This window comes from Prinia subflava, chromosome 1, assembly GCF_021018805.1.
Source record: "Prinia subflava isolate CZ2003 ecotype Zambia chromosome 1, Cam_Psub_1.2, whole genome shotgun sequence".
Classification (NCBI taxonomy): Eukaryota; Metazoa; Chordata; class Aves; order Passeriformes; family Cisticolidae; genus Prinia; species Prinia subflava.
Window position 1 is genome coordinate 153,399,794 of NC_086247.1, and position 16,522 is coordinate 153,416,315.

The window sequence follows — 16,522 nt, forward strand, 5'->3', positions numbered from 1 at the left end:
GATGTCCCTGTCTCTGCAGACCTGCTGTTCGGGCTGCCCGGCAGGTACAGCGGCGTCAACCTGTACAACCGGCGGCGCGTGGTGTCCTACACCGTCACCCTGGGGCTGCAGCGCTACGACTCCAGGTGAGGCTGCTCTGGGCACAGCTGCTGCTTCCAGCACTCACCTTGGCTGTTCTTTACCCTCCATTGCCTTGTGCTTTAGAGTACCTTGCATCTCTGAAGGTGCTTTTCTGGGAGAAAACTTGCTGTGTTTTATGGTAATGAAATACTCTCAGTTCTCAGCTCCTCTTCACAAGCAGTGTCTGTAGCATCCAGAGCTTCCAGGGGGAGTTCCTGTGGCATCCAGGGCCCAGTGGCTCTGGTTAGCCCCAGTTCCTCGTTCTCAGACTGGTTTGCTATCCAGTAAGCACTGGTTCGACTGGTGAAAACACTTTGGCAGTGTTGGCCAGACTGGTGTGGATCGAGTGGATCTGAGGACTCTGAGCTGCACAGAATTCCCCAGGGAATGCCTGGGATGGAATTGGCAGCACAGGAGTTGAAACTTGCTCTTCCAGAGCACCGAGCCCTGAGGGCTATTGTGTGGCACCTTCCATCAGCCATTTTTACACAGAATTCTGTAATTCTGGGAAATTCTGGGAGTGTTTGAGGCCGTGCATGTTCTGTTCCACAGACCCAGACTATGGTTAATGAGCCTTTGCTTTAAAGTTTTGACGAGTCTGTCCAGCAAACCTCTGTAAAAATCAAGGTCTGGGTGGTTGGGCCCAGCACAGAGCAGGCTTGGCAGCAAGGCCTGGAGAGAACCACGCTTTGCTGCTCCAGGTGAAGCCATGGAGCTCCCTCCTGCTGCGCCCCGCAGGAGCTGCCAGCTGCTCCTGGGGAAAGGGGGAGTGACTGCAGTTGCTGATGAAGGTGCTGCTCCTCCCCAGGTTCCTGAGCAGCCTCCGCTCCCGCCTGAAGCTGCTGCACCCCAGCCCCAACTGCAGCCTGCGGGAGGAGAACGTGGTCCACGTGCACTTCAAGGAGGAGATCGGCATCGCCGAGCTCATCCCACTCGTCACCACCTACATCATCCTCTTCGCCTACATCTACTTCTCCACACGTAGGTTTGCGGGTGCCTGGCTGTGGGTCAGGGGTGCAGACCCCTGGCTGTAACACCACCGCACTTCCCACCTGTTTCAGCAGGAGAGGTGGTGGTGGAATTCTACCCTGAGCTGTCACAGACAGAATTCATAACTGTTTGCCTGATTCCTGCTAATTTGCCCCTCCTAGCCAGGGTTATTCCTTGTGATCCACCTCCCCAGCGGAAGGTGTTTCCCCATCCCTGGCAGTGTCCAAGGCCTGGGACAGTGGAAGGTGTCCAGGCCTTTCCACTGGGCAGGGGATGGAATGGGATAGTCTGTAAAGTCCCTTCCAACCCAAACTATTCCATGATTCTTTGGTATCTTCCGAGGTGTTCTCTGCCTTAGGCACCCTTAGATGCCACAGGAATGCCTTTTTTCCCAGTTGGTTTCATCCATTATCAGACATGTTCTGAGCTGGTGGCTTTAGACCTCTGTGGCCACGTTTCAGTTTGGTTTTTCCCACCTCAGTGCAGTGCTGGGCCTGGTGTGGCTGTGAGCCAGCACTGTCCCCTGTCCCAGCTGTCCTGGGAGGCTGTGGAGCTGCATTTGAGGCACGAGCACTGCAGTTCCCTCCCCTCTGGGCTGGGGGTGTCTGGTGGGGTCCCGCGGCCGCTCAGGGCCTGTCCCGGTTCTGTTTATTCCCACTTCTCCCCGAGCTGAGGCCGGTTCTGTTTTGCAGGGAAGATCGACATGGTGAAGTCCAAGTGGGGCCTGGCGCTGGCGGCGGTGGTGACGGTGCTGAGCTCGCTGCTCATGTCCGTGGGGCTGTGCACGCTCTTCGGCCTCACGCCCACGCTCAACGGCGGGTACGTGCCAGCCCTGCCGGGGCACGGGGGCTCGGGGGGCTGGGGAACGGGGCACCGGGCACACCGGGCACACCGGGCACACCGGGCACACCGGGCACAGTGCGGGGCTGCATCACCGTCAGGCGCCCCCAGGGGCGCAGGGAGCTGCTCCTCTGCTGGCCAGTCCTCCTGGAGGTTCCTCACTGCTCAGCGCTGGCTCTGTGTGCCCGAAGCAGGAGGAGTTGCTGGGATAACTCGTTATTCCTGGCTCTCCCACAGCCTGCTCCTGCAGTAGCTCTGTTCTCTCCGTTCAGGGATTCCCATCCCCAGGGAGCTTATCTCCCATCTCTGTCCTGTGCTGGTGCTGCCTGGGGGACTCACACAGGTTCTGAGCTGAAAACGCTTTAATTAAAGGCAGGCCTGAGTTGTTGTTGCTGAATTTTGGGTTCTTGGGCAGGAAGAAGCAGCTGCCCATGAGAGGCTCAGCTGTGTTGGTGGTTCTGTCACTCACCGTGGACGTTCACTGACATTCCCCCCTTCCAGTGTCTGAGGGAGCCTACAGGGAAGCTGGAGAGGGATTCTTCATCAGCAGCTACAGTGATAGGACAAGGAGCAGTGGTTCAAACTGAAAGAGGGAAAATTTAGGTGAGATAGACAGAAGAAATCCTCCCCTGTGAGGGTGGTGAGGGACTGGAATGGATTTCCCAGAGAAGCTGTGGCCGCCCCTGATCCCTGGAAGTGTCCAAGGCCAGGTTGGACACTGGGATAGTGGAAGGTATCCCTGCCAATGGCAGGGGTGGAAGGGGATGATCCTTGAAGGAGGTGAGACATGCTCCCTGCCCCTCCCCAGGAGTGATTACCCACCCCTCAGCCCCTCCCAGGGTGTGCCAGGTCCAGCTCTGTTGCTGTATCAATGCTGGAGAGCAGAGGGCTCTGTCCCACCCTGGGAACACCAGGATTCATTTAGTGGTGCTCCACAATGGGCAGGAATTCCTGCAGCTTTGCAAAAACAGCGACTCCTGCCCAAGGCAGAGGAAACACAAACCTTTCGATGCACAGTGTGACACTGAGGGAGGGGATTGGGGCACAGGGCGGTGTCTCCTCACCTCATCTCCCAGGGGTGTGTTTATCCAAACCTGCCTCTTTCCCTTCCTTTTCCCCACGGATCTCCCCCTCAGTTCTGCCTCTGTTTCCCCCAGAGAGATATTCCCATACCTGGTGGTGGTGATTGGCCTGGAGAACGTGCTGGTCCTCACCAAGTCCGTGGTGTCCACGCCCGTGGACCTGGAGGTGAAGCTGCGCATCGCCCAGGGTAGGATCTGCTCTGGGAGGCTGCAGGCAGGGAAAACTGGGACAGCCAGGGCTGGGAGAGGGGAATGGTCTGGTCAGGGCTGGGAGAGGGGAATGGTCTGGGTCAGGGCTGGGAGAGGGGAATGGTCTGGTCAGGGCTGGCAGAGGGGAATGGTCTGGTCAGGGCTGGGAGAGGGGAATGGTCTGATGGTTCAGGGCTGGGAGAGGGGAATGGTCTGGTCAGGGCTGGGAGAGGGGAATGGTCTGGGTCAGGGCTGGGAGAGGGGAATGGTCTGGTCAGGGCTGGGAGAGAGGGAATGGTCTGATGGTTCAGGGCTGGGAGAGGGGGAATGGTCTGGTCAGGGCTGGGAGAGGGGAATGGTCTGATGGTTCAGGGCTGGGAGAGGGGAATGGTCTGGTCAGGGCTGGGAGAGGGGAATGGTCTGGTCAGGGCTGGGAGAGGGGAATGGTCTGGGTCAGGGCTGGGAGAGGGGAATGGTCTGGTCAGGGCTGGGAGAGAGGGAATGGTCTGATGGTTCAGGGCTGGGAGAGGGGAATGGTCTGATGGTTCAGGGCTGGCAGAGGGGAATGGTCTGGTCAGGGCTGGGAGAGGGGAATGGTCTGGTCAGGGCTGGGAGAGGGGAATGGTCTGGTCAGGGCTGGCAGAGGGGGAATGGTCTGGTCAGGGCTGGGAGAGGGGAATGGTCTGGTCAGGGCTGGCAGAGGGGGAATGGTCTGGTCAGGGCTGGGAGAGGGGGAATGGTCTGGGTCAGGGCTGGGAGAGGGGGAATGGTCTGGGTCAGGGCTGGCAGAGGGGAATGGTCTGGTCAGGGCTGGGAGAGGGGAATGGTCTGGGTCAGGGCTGGGAGAGGGGGAATGGTCTGGTCAGGGCTGGGAGAGGGGAATGGTCTGGTCAGGGCTGGCAGAGGGGAATGGTCTGGTCAGGGCTGGGAGAGGGGAATGGTCTGATGGTTCAGGGCTGGGAGAGGGGGAATGGTCTGGTCAGGGCTGGGAGAGGGGGAATGGTCTGATGGTTCAGGGCTGTGATGGGAACAAGGTGGGTGGTACAGCCTTTTGTTTTGAATTCCAAGAACATAATGCTGTTGTTCTGGGCACTGCTTTTTGGGATTGTTGACTGAAACTGGCTAAATAAATATTAAAAAATATTAGTAGGGGAGAGCTGGATCTCCTGGTGTGGATACTGAGCACTGTGCTCAGGTAATGGATATCAGAAGTGCAGAACACAGGTCCTACAAAATTCCTGAGTGTGTGACAAAATTATCTTTCCATTTCTATAAATGTTCTGTGCCTGTGGAAGGATTTGAGTGTACTCACAGCATGGATAAATGGGATTTGCAATCTTCAAAGCTGTTTCTAAACATCAGGGAGAAGAGATTGTAGAGCAATGCTGATTTTAGTTTTAAAAATACAAATGGGTTGGATCCTAGATGTGAAGCAGGACTCAGAACTTCAGTGGGCCTTTGCACTGGGGTGTTTTAGCCTGGAAGGGCCTTTTTGGCCTGTTGCCTGCAGATTCCTGGTTTTAGGGAGGGAAAATGCAGCTCCTTTTGCTGTGTTCATGTCTGGCACAGTGAGGAGGCTCCCCTGACCTGTCCTTGCCTTTCCCCAGGCCTGAGCAACGAGAGCTGGTCCATCATGAAGAACATGGCAACGGAGCTCGGGATCATCCTCATCGGATACTTCACCCTGGTCCCGGCCATCCAGGTGAGAGGGGCTGCTGGGGCTGCCAGCACAGAGCTGGGGCACTGCAGGGAGGCAGCAGCATCACAGAGCCAGGGAATTGTCTGCGTTGGAAAAGCCTGGGGGACCATCCAGTCCAGCTGCTCCCCAGCACTGCCAAGGTCACCACTAACCATGTCCCCAAGTGCCACAGACACACAGCTGTTAAATCCCTCAAGGCATGGGGACTCCACCCCTGCCCTGGCCAGTTCCAATGCCTAATAGCCCCTTTTGGGGAAGAAATTTTCCACAATTTCTAATACAAATCTCCCCTGGGACAACCTGAGGCCTTTTCTTCTCATGCTGTCCCTTGTTCCCTGGGAGCAGAGTCCCAGGGTTTTGATGGATCGTGGCCAAAAAGAGCAAAGAATGTGAATTGGAATAAATATTCTTGGATTCTCACGTGGACTCACCCAGCGCTGAACTCTCAGCCGGTCCAAGGGATGGACCAGGGGTTTGTCGGTGAACTCTGCTGAGTGTCCCTTGCTCTGAGGGGAATGGGGGCTGATCCCTGTGTCCCGTGTGTCTGCAGGAGTTCTGCCTCTTCGCCGTGGTGGGGCTGGTGTCAGACTTCTTCCTGCAGATGTTCTTCTTCACCACCGTGCTGTCCATCGACATCCGCCGCATGGAGGTGGGCACGGGGAGAGGGGCACGGCCCGGGCACCTCAGTCCCTAAAGGGAAAGGAACAGGACCAGGAATTCACTGAGGCTGGAAAAGGCCTCTAAGATCACGGGGTCCAACCATTCCCCAGCAGCACCGCTGTGTTCACTGCTGCCCCGTGTCCCCGGGTGCCACATCCACATGGGTGTTAAATCCCCCCAGGAATGGGGACTCCAGGGCTGGGCAACCCATTCCACAAAGAAAGTTCTCCTAATGTTTAGCCTAAACTTCCCTGCTCAATTTGAGGCTGTTTGCTCTCATCCTGAGCTGTTAAAAGTTCTGGTTCTGTACTTGCTTGGTTGCACACACAGGGATTGGGAACAGAACACTTGAGGGAAGAGACACCTGTAGGATGGACAGGGAGCTGTGGGAGCGAATCCAGAGGAGGCATCAGGTTGATCAGAGGGATGGAGCAGCTCTGCTCTGAGAGAATTGGGAATATACAGCCTGCAGAAGGAAAGCTTAGAGAGCTACTTGAGGCCTTCCAGGACCTGAAGGGAGCCCACAAGAAAGATGGAGAGAGACTTTGGACAGGTTAAGGGGGAAAGATTCAAACTGACAGAGAGAAGGTTTGCATTGGATATTAGGAAGAAGATCTCTGGGAGGGTGGGCAGGCCCTGGCACAGGGTGCCCAGAGCAGCTGTGGCTGCCCCTGGATCCCTGGCAGTGCCCAAGGCCAGGCTGGACAGGGCTTGGAGCAGCCTGGGACAGTGGAAGGTGCCCTGCCCATGGCAGGGGTGGCACTGGATGGGCTTTAAGGTCCTTCCATCCCAACCATTCCATGATTCCCCAGTGTGTGAATGTGCTGGTTTGGGGTAAATGGGCTGAGGGGAGACACAGCCACCTCCACAACCCAAGGGTAAGAATCCTCAGCAGGGTCCCTCCCCTCTCCCCCTCACGCCCCTTTCTGTGTCTCCTGCAGCTGGCTGACCTGAACAAGCGGCTGCCCGCCGAGTCGTGCCTGGCGCCGGCCAAGGCGGCGTGCCGGGCGCGCCCGCCCGCGCTGCGCCCGCCGCACGCGCCGCACGCGCCGCACACGCCGCACACCATCACCCTGCAGCCGTCCTCGCTGCGCAACCTGCGCCTGCCCAAGCGCCTCCGCGTCATCTACTTCTTCGCCCGCACGCGCCTGGCACAGCGCCTCATCATGGTACGGGGCACCCACGGGGCCGGGCTGGCACCCAAAGGGGCCAGAATGGCACCCACGGGGACAGGGCTGGAATACACAGGGACCGGGCTGGCACCCACAGGGGCTGGGCTGGAACACACAGGAACCAGGCTGGCACTCACAGGGGCTGGGCCGGCACCCACAGGGGTTGGGCTGGCACCCACAGGGACCGGGCTGGCACCACTGCCCACCCTGCAGGGCACCCACAGCCGCCAGGCTGGCCCCCCTGCCTGCCCCGCTGGGCACCCACAGCAGGCAGGGCTGGCACCCCTCTGTGTCCTGGTTCCCACACCAGGGTGCTGCCCCATGGGATTCACATTTCCAAGGCTGCCTGAGTCCTGGGGTGATTTGACAAGCAGAAGTCACAGTTTGTTCTTGCACACGTGGACTGAAGGTGTTCAGGAGATATTCTGTTCAAGGTTTCACTCATTGCAGCCGCTGCAGCCATGCCCCTTCTGGTCCTGCTTGTCCCCCGTCTCTGTTTTGGATGTCTCCAATGGAATTACAGGGGTCTCTGTGTTCCCAGCCCAGTCAGCCAACACTGGCAGTCTAAATTCAATGCCCACATGGTCCCAGAGCAGTGGGTCCTGCACAGGACCCAAACCCCCAAATGGAGCCGTTCCAGCCCTGTTTGGAGGTGCCAAACACGCTGGTCCCAGCTGCCAGCACGGACTCTCCTTCCTGCTGTGCATTTGGGGAAAGCAGATGGGTTCTGACCATCACGTGGATCACAAAAGTGGTGTCCGGGTTCTGTGTGTGCTGGGCAGTGCTGCAAATCTTCCCCAAGGAGAGGCTGCAGGACACGGGGTACCCGTGGTTGGGGTGCCGTGGGTCAGCTGAGGCAGGGGACAGGGCGGTGGCACTGAGGGCAGCTGTCTCTGCTCATCCCGCAGGCCGGGACAGTGATCTGGATCGGAATCCTGGTGTACACAGACCCTGCCGGGCTCCGCACCTACCTCACCTCCCAGGTCACCGAGCAGAGCCCCCTGGGGGACGCAGGCCTGCCTCCCATGCCCGTCCCTGGAGGGGTCCTGCCCGCTGGGGACCCCAAGCTCGACCTCTCGGTCTTCCCGGCGGAGCCGATCCAGCTGCCGGAGAACCAAACGCAGCAGCGCGAGCAGAAGCCGGGGCTGGAGCCCAACCAGCACAGCTGGGCCCAGGGGCCCGAGGGCAGAGGGAACGCGCAGGTGGAGCTGGGAACAGAGGCAGAGGTTACCTGGGGAGCAGAGGATGAGGAGATCTGGAGGAAGCTTTCCTTCAGGCATTGGCCAGCCCTCTTCAGCTACTACAACATCACCCTGGCCAAGAGGCAAGTGGGCTGGATGGAGTGCCATGAGCACTGGGATCCGGGCAGCTAACCCAAGAGTTTGTCTTCCTTCTGTGCTTTGTGCTCCCAGCTCACATCACCCGGTTCTGTGGAGCTCCTTCCTGGTGTGTTTGGGAGGAGCTGCTGAGCAGGTCCCCTGGGGTGGGCACAGCTCACAAACCCTCCAGGGCCATTCCTCTGGGAGTCAGGGTTGTTTCTCTCTGTGCTCCTGGGTGTTCTATGTGCTTGGTGTCTTCCTTGATCCTGGAAGTGAAGTTTTAAATTTTGCAAAACACAAAAAGGAGGCTCAGGGGTGACCTTCTGGCTATCTACAAGTCCCTGACAGGAAGGGGCAGTGGGGGGGTCGGGCTCTGCTCCCAGGGAACAGGGACAGGAGGAGAGGGAACGGCCTCAGGCTGGGCCAGGGGAGGCTCAGTTGGATATTAGAAAGATTTCTTGGTGGAGTCCCCATCCCTGGAGGGATTTAAAAGCCCTGTGGATGTGGCACCTGGGGACATGGGTTAGTGGTGGCCTTGGCAGCACAAGCGGGAGCAGTCAGACAGTAGAGGAAGAGACATCTGAGCTGAAGAAGCTTCTTGGTGAGACCTCCCAGCCTGCAGCACACAGGAAACTAGATCCTTACTTAAATTCACGGGATCCACTTGATCTCCTCAGGGCTTCACTCCACCACTGGCTCTTCGAAGGGTTAAAACCTGGGGAATAACTTTAGAGGAGAGTATTTCCAAGGAGATCCTCAGAGCACTGAAGTTGTGCCCTGAAAGCGCCCCGGGCCGTGCCGTGGCTGTGAGCCAGCCGTGGCTGTGAGCCAGCCGTGGCTGTGAGCCAGCCGTGCCTGTCCTGCTCTGTCCCCAGGTACATCAGCATCCTGCCGGCCATCCCGGTCACGCTGTACCTGAAGCCGCAGGAGGCGCTGGAGCTGCGGCACCCGCAGGAGGCCTCGCGCTACCAGCCCCTGGCAGCGGGCAGGCCCGAGGAGCGCGCCGCGCCGCCCCGCGCCCACCACGACACCACCCTCTACAAGTAACACCTCACCCTGCCCCAGCCCCGCGCCCCCGGGGCTGCCGGGGGGACCAGGGAAGCTCCTGAGGCTTCGGTGCCAAAGCTGGGGATGCTTGGGATGCTGCAGAGCAGAATGGAGTTGATCCCTCTGGCAGCTGAGGGCGGGGATGGGCTGTGCATGAGGCCCTCAGTGCTCCTGCTGCAATATGGGGCTGATCACTGGGTGACAAGGACAGAAGGCCAGTTTGGGGGTTTAAATGTGGTTTCATAGAACCCCAGAATGGCTTGGGTTGGAAAGGACCTTAAAACTCATCCAGTCCCACTCCATGCCATGGGCAGGGCACCTTCCACTATCCCAGGCTGCTCCAAGCCCCGTCCAACCTGGCCTTGGAACTGCCAGGGATCCAGGGGCAGCCACAGCTGGGTATCACTTGATAATGATTTATTGGGTGTTAGATCAAACTGGTGCAAGGAGCTTCCCTCCCTCCTGAGAGGACGGCTCACAACGCCCTGCCTGAATCTGCAAGTGCTGAACACGCTGTGTTATCCCAGTCCCCAGCTGGTGTTTTCTTAAAATCTGAGTTGCTTGTTACTTTCCTTACTGAAAAGTCTCAGAATCTAGTTGAAATTGTCATTTTTCCATTAAACCCCCCTTAATTTCCAGCAAATATCTGTAATTTGTTGAAAAGCTTTCTCAGCTGAGAAATTCAGACCAGCACATGAGTAATCCTAGCACAGGACTTGCCAAATCTATCCATGGACTAGAAACTGGATTTTCTTACCCCCTTGTCTGTGTGTGTCCCCAGGGTGGCCGCTCTGGGGCTGGCGTCGGGCATGCTGCTGGTGCTGCTGCTGTTCTGCCTGTACCGGGTGCTGTGCCCCAAGAACTACGGGCAGAACGGGCCGGGCCGGCGCCGCCGCGGGGACCTGCCCTGCGACGACTACGGCTACTCCCCCCCCGAGACCGAGATCGTGCCCCTGGTCCTCAGGGGACACCTCATGGTGGGTACAACCGGGAATAAATACTTACAGGAAGGGTGCTGGAGCGTGACATTCCCGCAGCACCTTCTCATCCCCTCCTGGGACTTGCTCTCTGCAATTCCCACCATCGCTATCCCCTGCTTGGCTGGGATACCTCCACATTCCTGAGGTCCAAGGGATGAGTGGATGTGGCACTCGGTGCTCTGGGCTGGGTGACAAGGTGGGGATCAGTCACAGATGTGTCTCAGTGGTCTGGGGAGCTTTTCCAGCTGGGTGAGGCTGGGATTCTTCCTGTTCTGAGTGAAACAAAGCTCTTGGGTGTCCAGACAGATGAGTTTAAAATGCTGAGCTCTGTCTCCCAGAAAAGCTGTATCTCTGATCCTGCCTTCAAACTGGGACGGAATTTTTTAGGGAAAGCAAGACAGATGGAGTCTGTTGGAGCGGTCCAGTGCCCACTGAGGTCTCTGGGCAGAGATCCTGGAATCCCAGAGTCACAGAGTGGTTTGGGTTGAAAGGAACCTTGAAACTCACCCAGTGCCACCCCTGCCGTGGCAGGGACACCTTCCACTGTCCCAGGCTGCTCCAAGCCCCGTCCAGCCTGGGACTTCCACATTCTCACCATCCCTCAGTTCCTAACCCAGCCCATTTTGACACAAAGTTCATCCTCTCTGCGGTTCTTCAGCCACAGCAGGCTGTGGTCGGGATGCAGAGGCCTCGGTGGTGCCACACTGAGCTGTGCTTGTCCTTCCTCCTCCAGGACATCGAGTGCCTGGCCAGTGACGGGATGCTGCTGGTGAGCTGCTGCCTGGTGGGGCAGATCCGCGTGTGGGACGCGCAGACGGGCGACTGCCTCACGGTCATCCCCAAACCCAGGTACGGCCCTGTGCTTGTCCCACGGCCCCACAGCTGTGTCCATGCCCCACGGCCCTGTGCGTGCCCCACAGCCCCACGGCCCTGTGTGTGCCCCACAGCCCCACGGCCCTGTGTGTGCCCCACAGCCCTGTCCGTGCCCCACAGCCCCACGGCCCTGTCTGTGTCCCACAGCCTTGTGCATGCCCCACAGCCCCACAGCCCTGTGCTCCCCGGAGCAGCCCTGCCAGCGGAGGGGGCTGAGCTCTGTCCCCCTTCCAGGCTGCGCAGGGACAGCAGCGGCGTCTTCGACTACCAGGAGGGCTGGGACCCCAGCCCGGACGGGAAGAACGGGCCTGAGGACTCCTTTGAGAGCAGTCACCAGCTCAAACGGCTGCTGGGCCCCCCCCAGCCGCCCCTGTTCTGCGACCAGCCCGACCTCACCTCCCTCATCGACACCAACTTCTCGGAGCACGCCAAGGCGGCCGAGTCGGAGCCGCGCCTCCGGGCCGTGGGCGCTCGCCACAAGGACTCGGGCTACGACTTCAGCAGCCTGGTTGGGAAGGTGTACGAGGAGCACGGCAGCTCCGGCTGCAGGAGCACGAGCTTCCCGGGGCTGTCGGCCCCGCACGGCCCCGCCGGGCTCTGCGGCAGCCGCGGCCGCTCCCCGTGCGGCTCCGAGCAGGGCGGCTGCGGCGGCCGCCGGCGCAGCCTGGGCGACGAGGCCTGCGCGGGGTGCGACAAACCCTCCCCGCTGCCGGCCTGGGGAGGGGACCTGGAGAGCTCCATCTGGAGCCTGGAACTGCAGGGGAACCTCATCGTGGCTGGCAGGAGTAACGGGAAGCTGGAGGTGAGGAACCGGGACACAGCCACGGGAGGGTGCAAAGGAGCAGCAGGGACACAGTAACAGGAGGAGATAATGAACAGGGACACTGTAACAGAGGTGGAGATGAGGAGCAGGGACACAGTAACAGGAGGAGATAATGAACAGGGACACAGTAACAGAGGTGGAGATGAGGAATAGGGACACTGTAACAGAGGTGGAGATAAGGAGCAGGGACACAGTAAGGGGAAGGTGGAGGTGAGGAGCAGGGCTGCAGGAATGGGAGGCAGGAGGTCACACAGCCCAGGAGCTCAGCACAGGGAGCTGTGCCTGCTCACTCAGCTCAGGGGCCGGGAGCAGAGCACATGGAGCTGTTCAGGATCCCAGACCCCCCCGTGTCCAGTGCTCCTCTGGGCAGTGTCGCCACAGTGACCCCTCCTCCCCCAGGTTTGGGATGCCATCGAGGGGACCCTCCGCAGCAGCAATGATGAAGGACAATCCGGCATCACAGCCCTCGTCTTCCTCAACAACAGGTAACTCCTGGTGCAAGTGCTGGGAGATCCCAGCCCCAACCTCCACGGCAGCTCCCGGCAGCAGAGGCTCAGCTGGATGTCTCTTCCTTAGAATAAGTCTCATGGAGCATCCTGAGCTGGAAGGGTGCCCCAAGGATCATGGAGTCCAACCCCTGGCCCTGCCCAAGACACCCCAAGAACCCTACCCTGTGCCTGAGAGCTTTGTGCAAAGACTCCTGAGCTCTGGCAGGGTTGGAGCTGTGACCATTCCTTGGGGAGCCCATTCAGTGCCCAGCCACCTTCTCTTGCTATCCAGCCTCATATCCAGCCTAGTCCTTCTGTGTATCCACCTCTCACCTGCTTTCCTGGCTCCGGTCTGCTCCAGCAGCCACTTCTTCAGCCCTCAGTCTTATCAGGCACTGAATATCCAGAGGGTTTCCTGGCTGGGAGACCTCCTTGCTGTTCCAGAGGCACTGCCCTTGTCCAGTCCATTCAGAGCTGTGTCCAGTCTCCCAGCCCAGTTCCGTGCAGCCTCCTCCCAGGAGCAGGTGGTCTGTGCTTGGCCCAGGGGGTGTCTGGGTTCGGGGAGGGGCCTCTCCTCACCCCCCCAATCTCTCCCTCAGGATCGTGGCTGCCCGCTTGAATGGCTCCTTGGATTTCTTCTCTCTGGAGACACACACGTCCCTGAACCACCTGCAGTTCCGAGGTGAGCGGGTGTTGGAGTGTCAGGGCGCTGCCCTGGGCTCCTGCCTTCCCCTCCTCACAGCTGCGTCTTCCTCACACCCACTGCAGCTTTGGTGGCACCTGCTCCAGGAGCACCCGGAGCTGTGCCCAGCTCCCTGTGCTGGGCCACCACCCCTGTGCTGGGACACCATCCTGGTGTTGGGACACCCTCCCTGTGCTGGGACACCATCCCAGTGCTGGGACACCATCCCGGTGCTGGTTTTCCTCAGGGCATGGGGCTGGAGGCTCCCATGTGCTTCCAGGGCCAGCCCTGCCCTTCCCTCCATCCACCTCTCACTCCTTTGTCTCAGTCTCACTTGTTCCCACCCCGGGAACAGCCCGAGCCCTCGGCACAGCCACAGCACAGCCAGACTGGCCCGTGGGGGTGACTGGTTAGAGCACAGAGTTCCAGAGCTGCAGATCCTCTGGAGCAGAATAGGGGGGATGATTCAGATGGGATATTGGAGAGAAATTCCTCCCTGGGAGAGTGGTGAGGAACTGGGATGAATTTCCTGCAGAAGCTGTGGCTGTCCCATCCCTGCAAGTGTCCAAGGACAGGCTGGACAGGACAGCCCAGGAGCAGCCTGGGATGGTGGAAAGTGTCCCTGTCCCTGGCTGCAGGGTGTGGGGCCGGATGGGCTTTAGGGTCTCTTCCATCCCAAACCAGTCTGGAGTCCTGTGACCCCGCTCAGGCCCTCACTCAGTGGTTCTGGGCCCAGAGGCTTCGCCGCGGTCCCAGCCCCAAACCCGAGGGCAGGCCCCGCCGAGGCGCAGCACCCCAGGGTGCCCAGCCCAGCCCGCAGGCCCCGCCGAGGCGCAGCACCCCAGGGTGCCCAGCCCAGCCCGCAGGCCCCGCCGAGGCGCAGCACCCCGGGGTGCCCAGCCCAGCCCGCAGGCCCCGCTGAGGCGCAGCACCCCGGGGTGCCCAGCCCAGCCCGCAGGCCCCGCCGAGGCGCAGCACCCCGGGGTGCCCAGCCCAGCCCGCAGGCCCCGCCGAGGCGCAGCACCCCGGGGTGCCCAGCCCCGCTGAGCCGTGTGTCCCCGCAGGAGGCGCGGGCAGGGGCAGCCTGCCGCCGTCGCCGGAGCTGTGCCGCGGCGCCGCCGTGCGCTGCCGGCTGACGCACAGCGTGGCCTGCGCGCACCACAAGCCCATCACGGCGCTCAGGGCCGCCGCCGGCCGCCTCGTCACCGGCAGCCAGGACCACACGCTCAGGGTGAGCAGGACGGGGGGCACGGGGGGGTTCCGGGGTTCTGCTCACCTGCCTGGATGTGGCATCGGAGGAGCTGGAAGGACAGAGCCCAGTGCTGGGTGTGGGTGTGGGACCCTCTGCCTTAGGAATGGGTGACTTCAAACAATTATGGAATCGTTGAGGTTGGAAAAGCTCTTCAAGACTACCAAGTCCTAGCAGTCCCCAGCACTGCCAAGGCCACCCCTAACCCATGTCCCCAGGTGCCACATCCACAGGGCTTTTAAATCTCTCCAGGGATGGGGACTCCACTGCCCCAGCCTGCCCCTTCCAATGCCTTTCCACAAAGGAGTTTTCCCAATATCCAACCTCAACCTTCCTCTCCTCCTGTCCCTGTTCCTGGGAGCAGAGCCCGACCCCCCCGGCTGTCCCCTCCTGTCAGGAGCTGTGCAGAGCCACAAGGTCCCTCCTGAACCTCCTTTTCTCCAGGCTCGGCCCTTTCCCAGCTCCCTCAGCCCCTCCTGGGCTCCAGCCCCTTCCCAGCTCCCTTCCCTGGACATGCTCCAGCCCCTCCAGGTCTTCCTGTCAGGAGGGACCCAAAGCAGCCCCCAGGGTTTGAGGCCCCTCAGCAGGGCCAGCACAGGGGGACAATCCCTGCCCTGGGTTGTGGCCGCACTGGTTTTGATCCAATCCAGGTGCCCTTGTCCTCCTGCCCACCTGGGCACAGCTGCTCACGTCCACCCCAGGGTCCTTCCCACCTTTCCAGCTCCTGTGTCCCCAGACTGGAGCATTCCGTGAGGTTGCTGTGACAGACCCTGAGTGGCAGATCCAGCTTTGGGGATGTCCCTGTTCCAGCAGATCCAGCTTTGGGGATGTCCCTATTCCAGCAGATCCAGCTTTGGGGATGTCCCCTCTGCCCCTCCCCTGTGCAGTCACTGCCCTGTCACCCCCTGTCCCTGCCCACCAGCCTGCCCTGCCCCTGCCCTGGGCTGCAGCCCCCCGTGACCCCCGGCACCGCGGGCGGGCTCTGGCTGTGGCACAGTGGCACAGTGGCACCTGTCGTGTCCTGGGAGCTCAGGCTGGCCCCAGGGCCTCACTGCAGCCTGTCCTGCCCCAGGTGTTCCGGCTGGAGGACTCGTGCTGCCTGTTCACCCTGCAGGGCCACTCGGGGGCCATCACAGCTGTGTACATCGACCAGGTACGGGGGAGTGCTGGGCCTGAGCCTCACCTGCCTTCACTCCTGGGCTGTACCTGAACCCCTCCCTGAGATCACACCTCAGCCCTTACCTGGCTTCACCCCCAAGCCAGTGGCTCAGCCACAGGCACCCACCTCCATCTCTCTCTGGCCAAGGCAGAGTTTCCCCCAGTTCACTGGGAGCTCAGCAATCTCTTTCCCTGGAGATCTCTTGCTTCTCTGTCCTTTTGGAGCAGGGGAATCCCTGCTCCTGCACTGCCAGGTGGGGCTGAGCAGGCCTGAAACGGGGCCTGAGCCCCCAGGGAGGCTCTGTCCCCAGTCCCTGGGAGGAGTGGGAGCCCCCAGTGTGCTCCCGGAGCCAACGTGTGCCCCCAGGTGCTCTCCCACCCCATGGGAGTGGACTCAGGTGTCTGCACTTGGGGCACCTGGGGCACCTGGGCTCTGTTCCCCAGCCCGCTCCAGGGCAGGGACAGGCAGGGGACCGCGCGGGTGGCACGGGGCGTGCAGGGCGCTGACAGCCCCGTGTCCCCAGACCATGGTGCTGGCCAGCGGGGGCCAGGACGGGGCCATCTGCCTGTGGGACGTGCTGACGGGCAGCCGTGTCAGCCACATGTTCGCGCACCGCGGGGACGTCACCTCGCTGACCTGCACCGCGTCCTGCGTCATCAGCAGCGGCCTGGACGACGTCATCAGCATCTGGGACCGCAGCTCGGGCATCAAGCTCTACTCCATCCAGCAGGTGGGACCCGCGGGCAGCTGGGCGGGAAACTGGGCATTGCTTGGGCGGGAAAACCCTCACAGACCACGGAGCCCAAGCACCCCCTGCACGGCCCAGGCCACCACTGACCGTGTCCCCAGGTGCCACATCCACGTGGCTTTAAAATGCCTGCAGGGAAGGCGACTCCTCTGCTACCCTGACCAGCCCCTTCCAAGGTATTAACACCCTTTCCATGGGGAAATTCCTGCTGCTGAGTCTCCCCTGGCCCAGCCTGAGGCTGTTCCCTCTCCTCCTGTCCCTGTTCTTGGAGCACAGCCCGACCCCCCCGGCTGTCCCCTCCTGTCAGGAGCTGTGCAGAGCCACAAGGTCCCCCCTGAGCCTCCTTTTCTCCAGGCTCAGCCCTTTCCCAGCTCCACCTCACACCCTCAGGGGTCCTCCTGG

At 60.8% G+C, this 16,522-nt stretch overlaps 1 protein-coding gene across 2 annotated transcripts in view; it reads left to right on the forward strand.

The window, feature by feature from the left end:
- The window catches only part of SCAP (SREBF chaperone), a 46,335-nt gene that overhangs the window by 28,440 nt on the left and 1,373 nt on the right, over window positions 1–16,522 (forward strand). For both annotated transcript variants that reach the window (XM_063418148.1, XM_063418154.1), the window contains exons 6-22: window positions 20–125; window positions 929–1,101; window positions 1,803–1,929; window positions 3,108–3,220; window positions 4,829–4,923; window positions 5,471–5,569; window positions 6,522–6,749; window positions 7,661–8,076; window positions 8,947–9,114; window positions 9,900–10,095; window positions 10,832–10,947; window positions 11,206–11,773; window positions 12,194–12,279; window positions 12,882–12,964; window positions 14,029–14,195; window positions 15,286–15,366; window positions 15,896–16,102. In XM_063418148.1, the coding sequence (XP_063274218.1) occupies window positions 20–125; window positions 929–1,101; window positions 1,803–1,929; window positions 3,108–3,220; window positions 4,829–4,923; window positions 5,471–5,569; window positions 6,522–6,749; window positions 7,661–8,076; window positions 8,947–9,114; window positions 9,900–10,095; window positions 10,832–10,947; window positions 11,206–11,773; window positions 12,194–12,279; window positions 12,882–12,964; window positions 14,029–14,195; window positions 15,286–15,366; window positions 15,896–16,102 (3,029 nt within the window). The remainder of the gene's footprint in view (window positions 1–19; window positions 126–928; window positions 1,102–1,802; window positions 1,930–3,107; window positions 3,221–4,828; window positions 4,924–5,470; window positions 5,570–6,521; window positions 6,750–7,660; window positions 8,077–8,946; window positions 9,115–9,899; window positions 10,096–10,831; window positions 10,948–11,205; window positions 11,774–12,193; window positions 12,280–12,881; window positions 12,965–14,028; window positions 14,196–15,285; window positions 15,367–15,895; window positions 16,103–16,522) is intronic.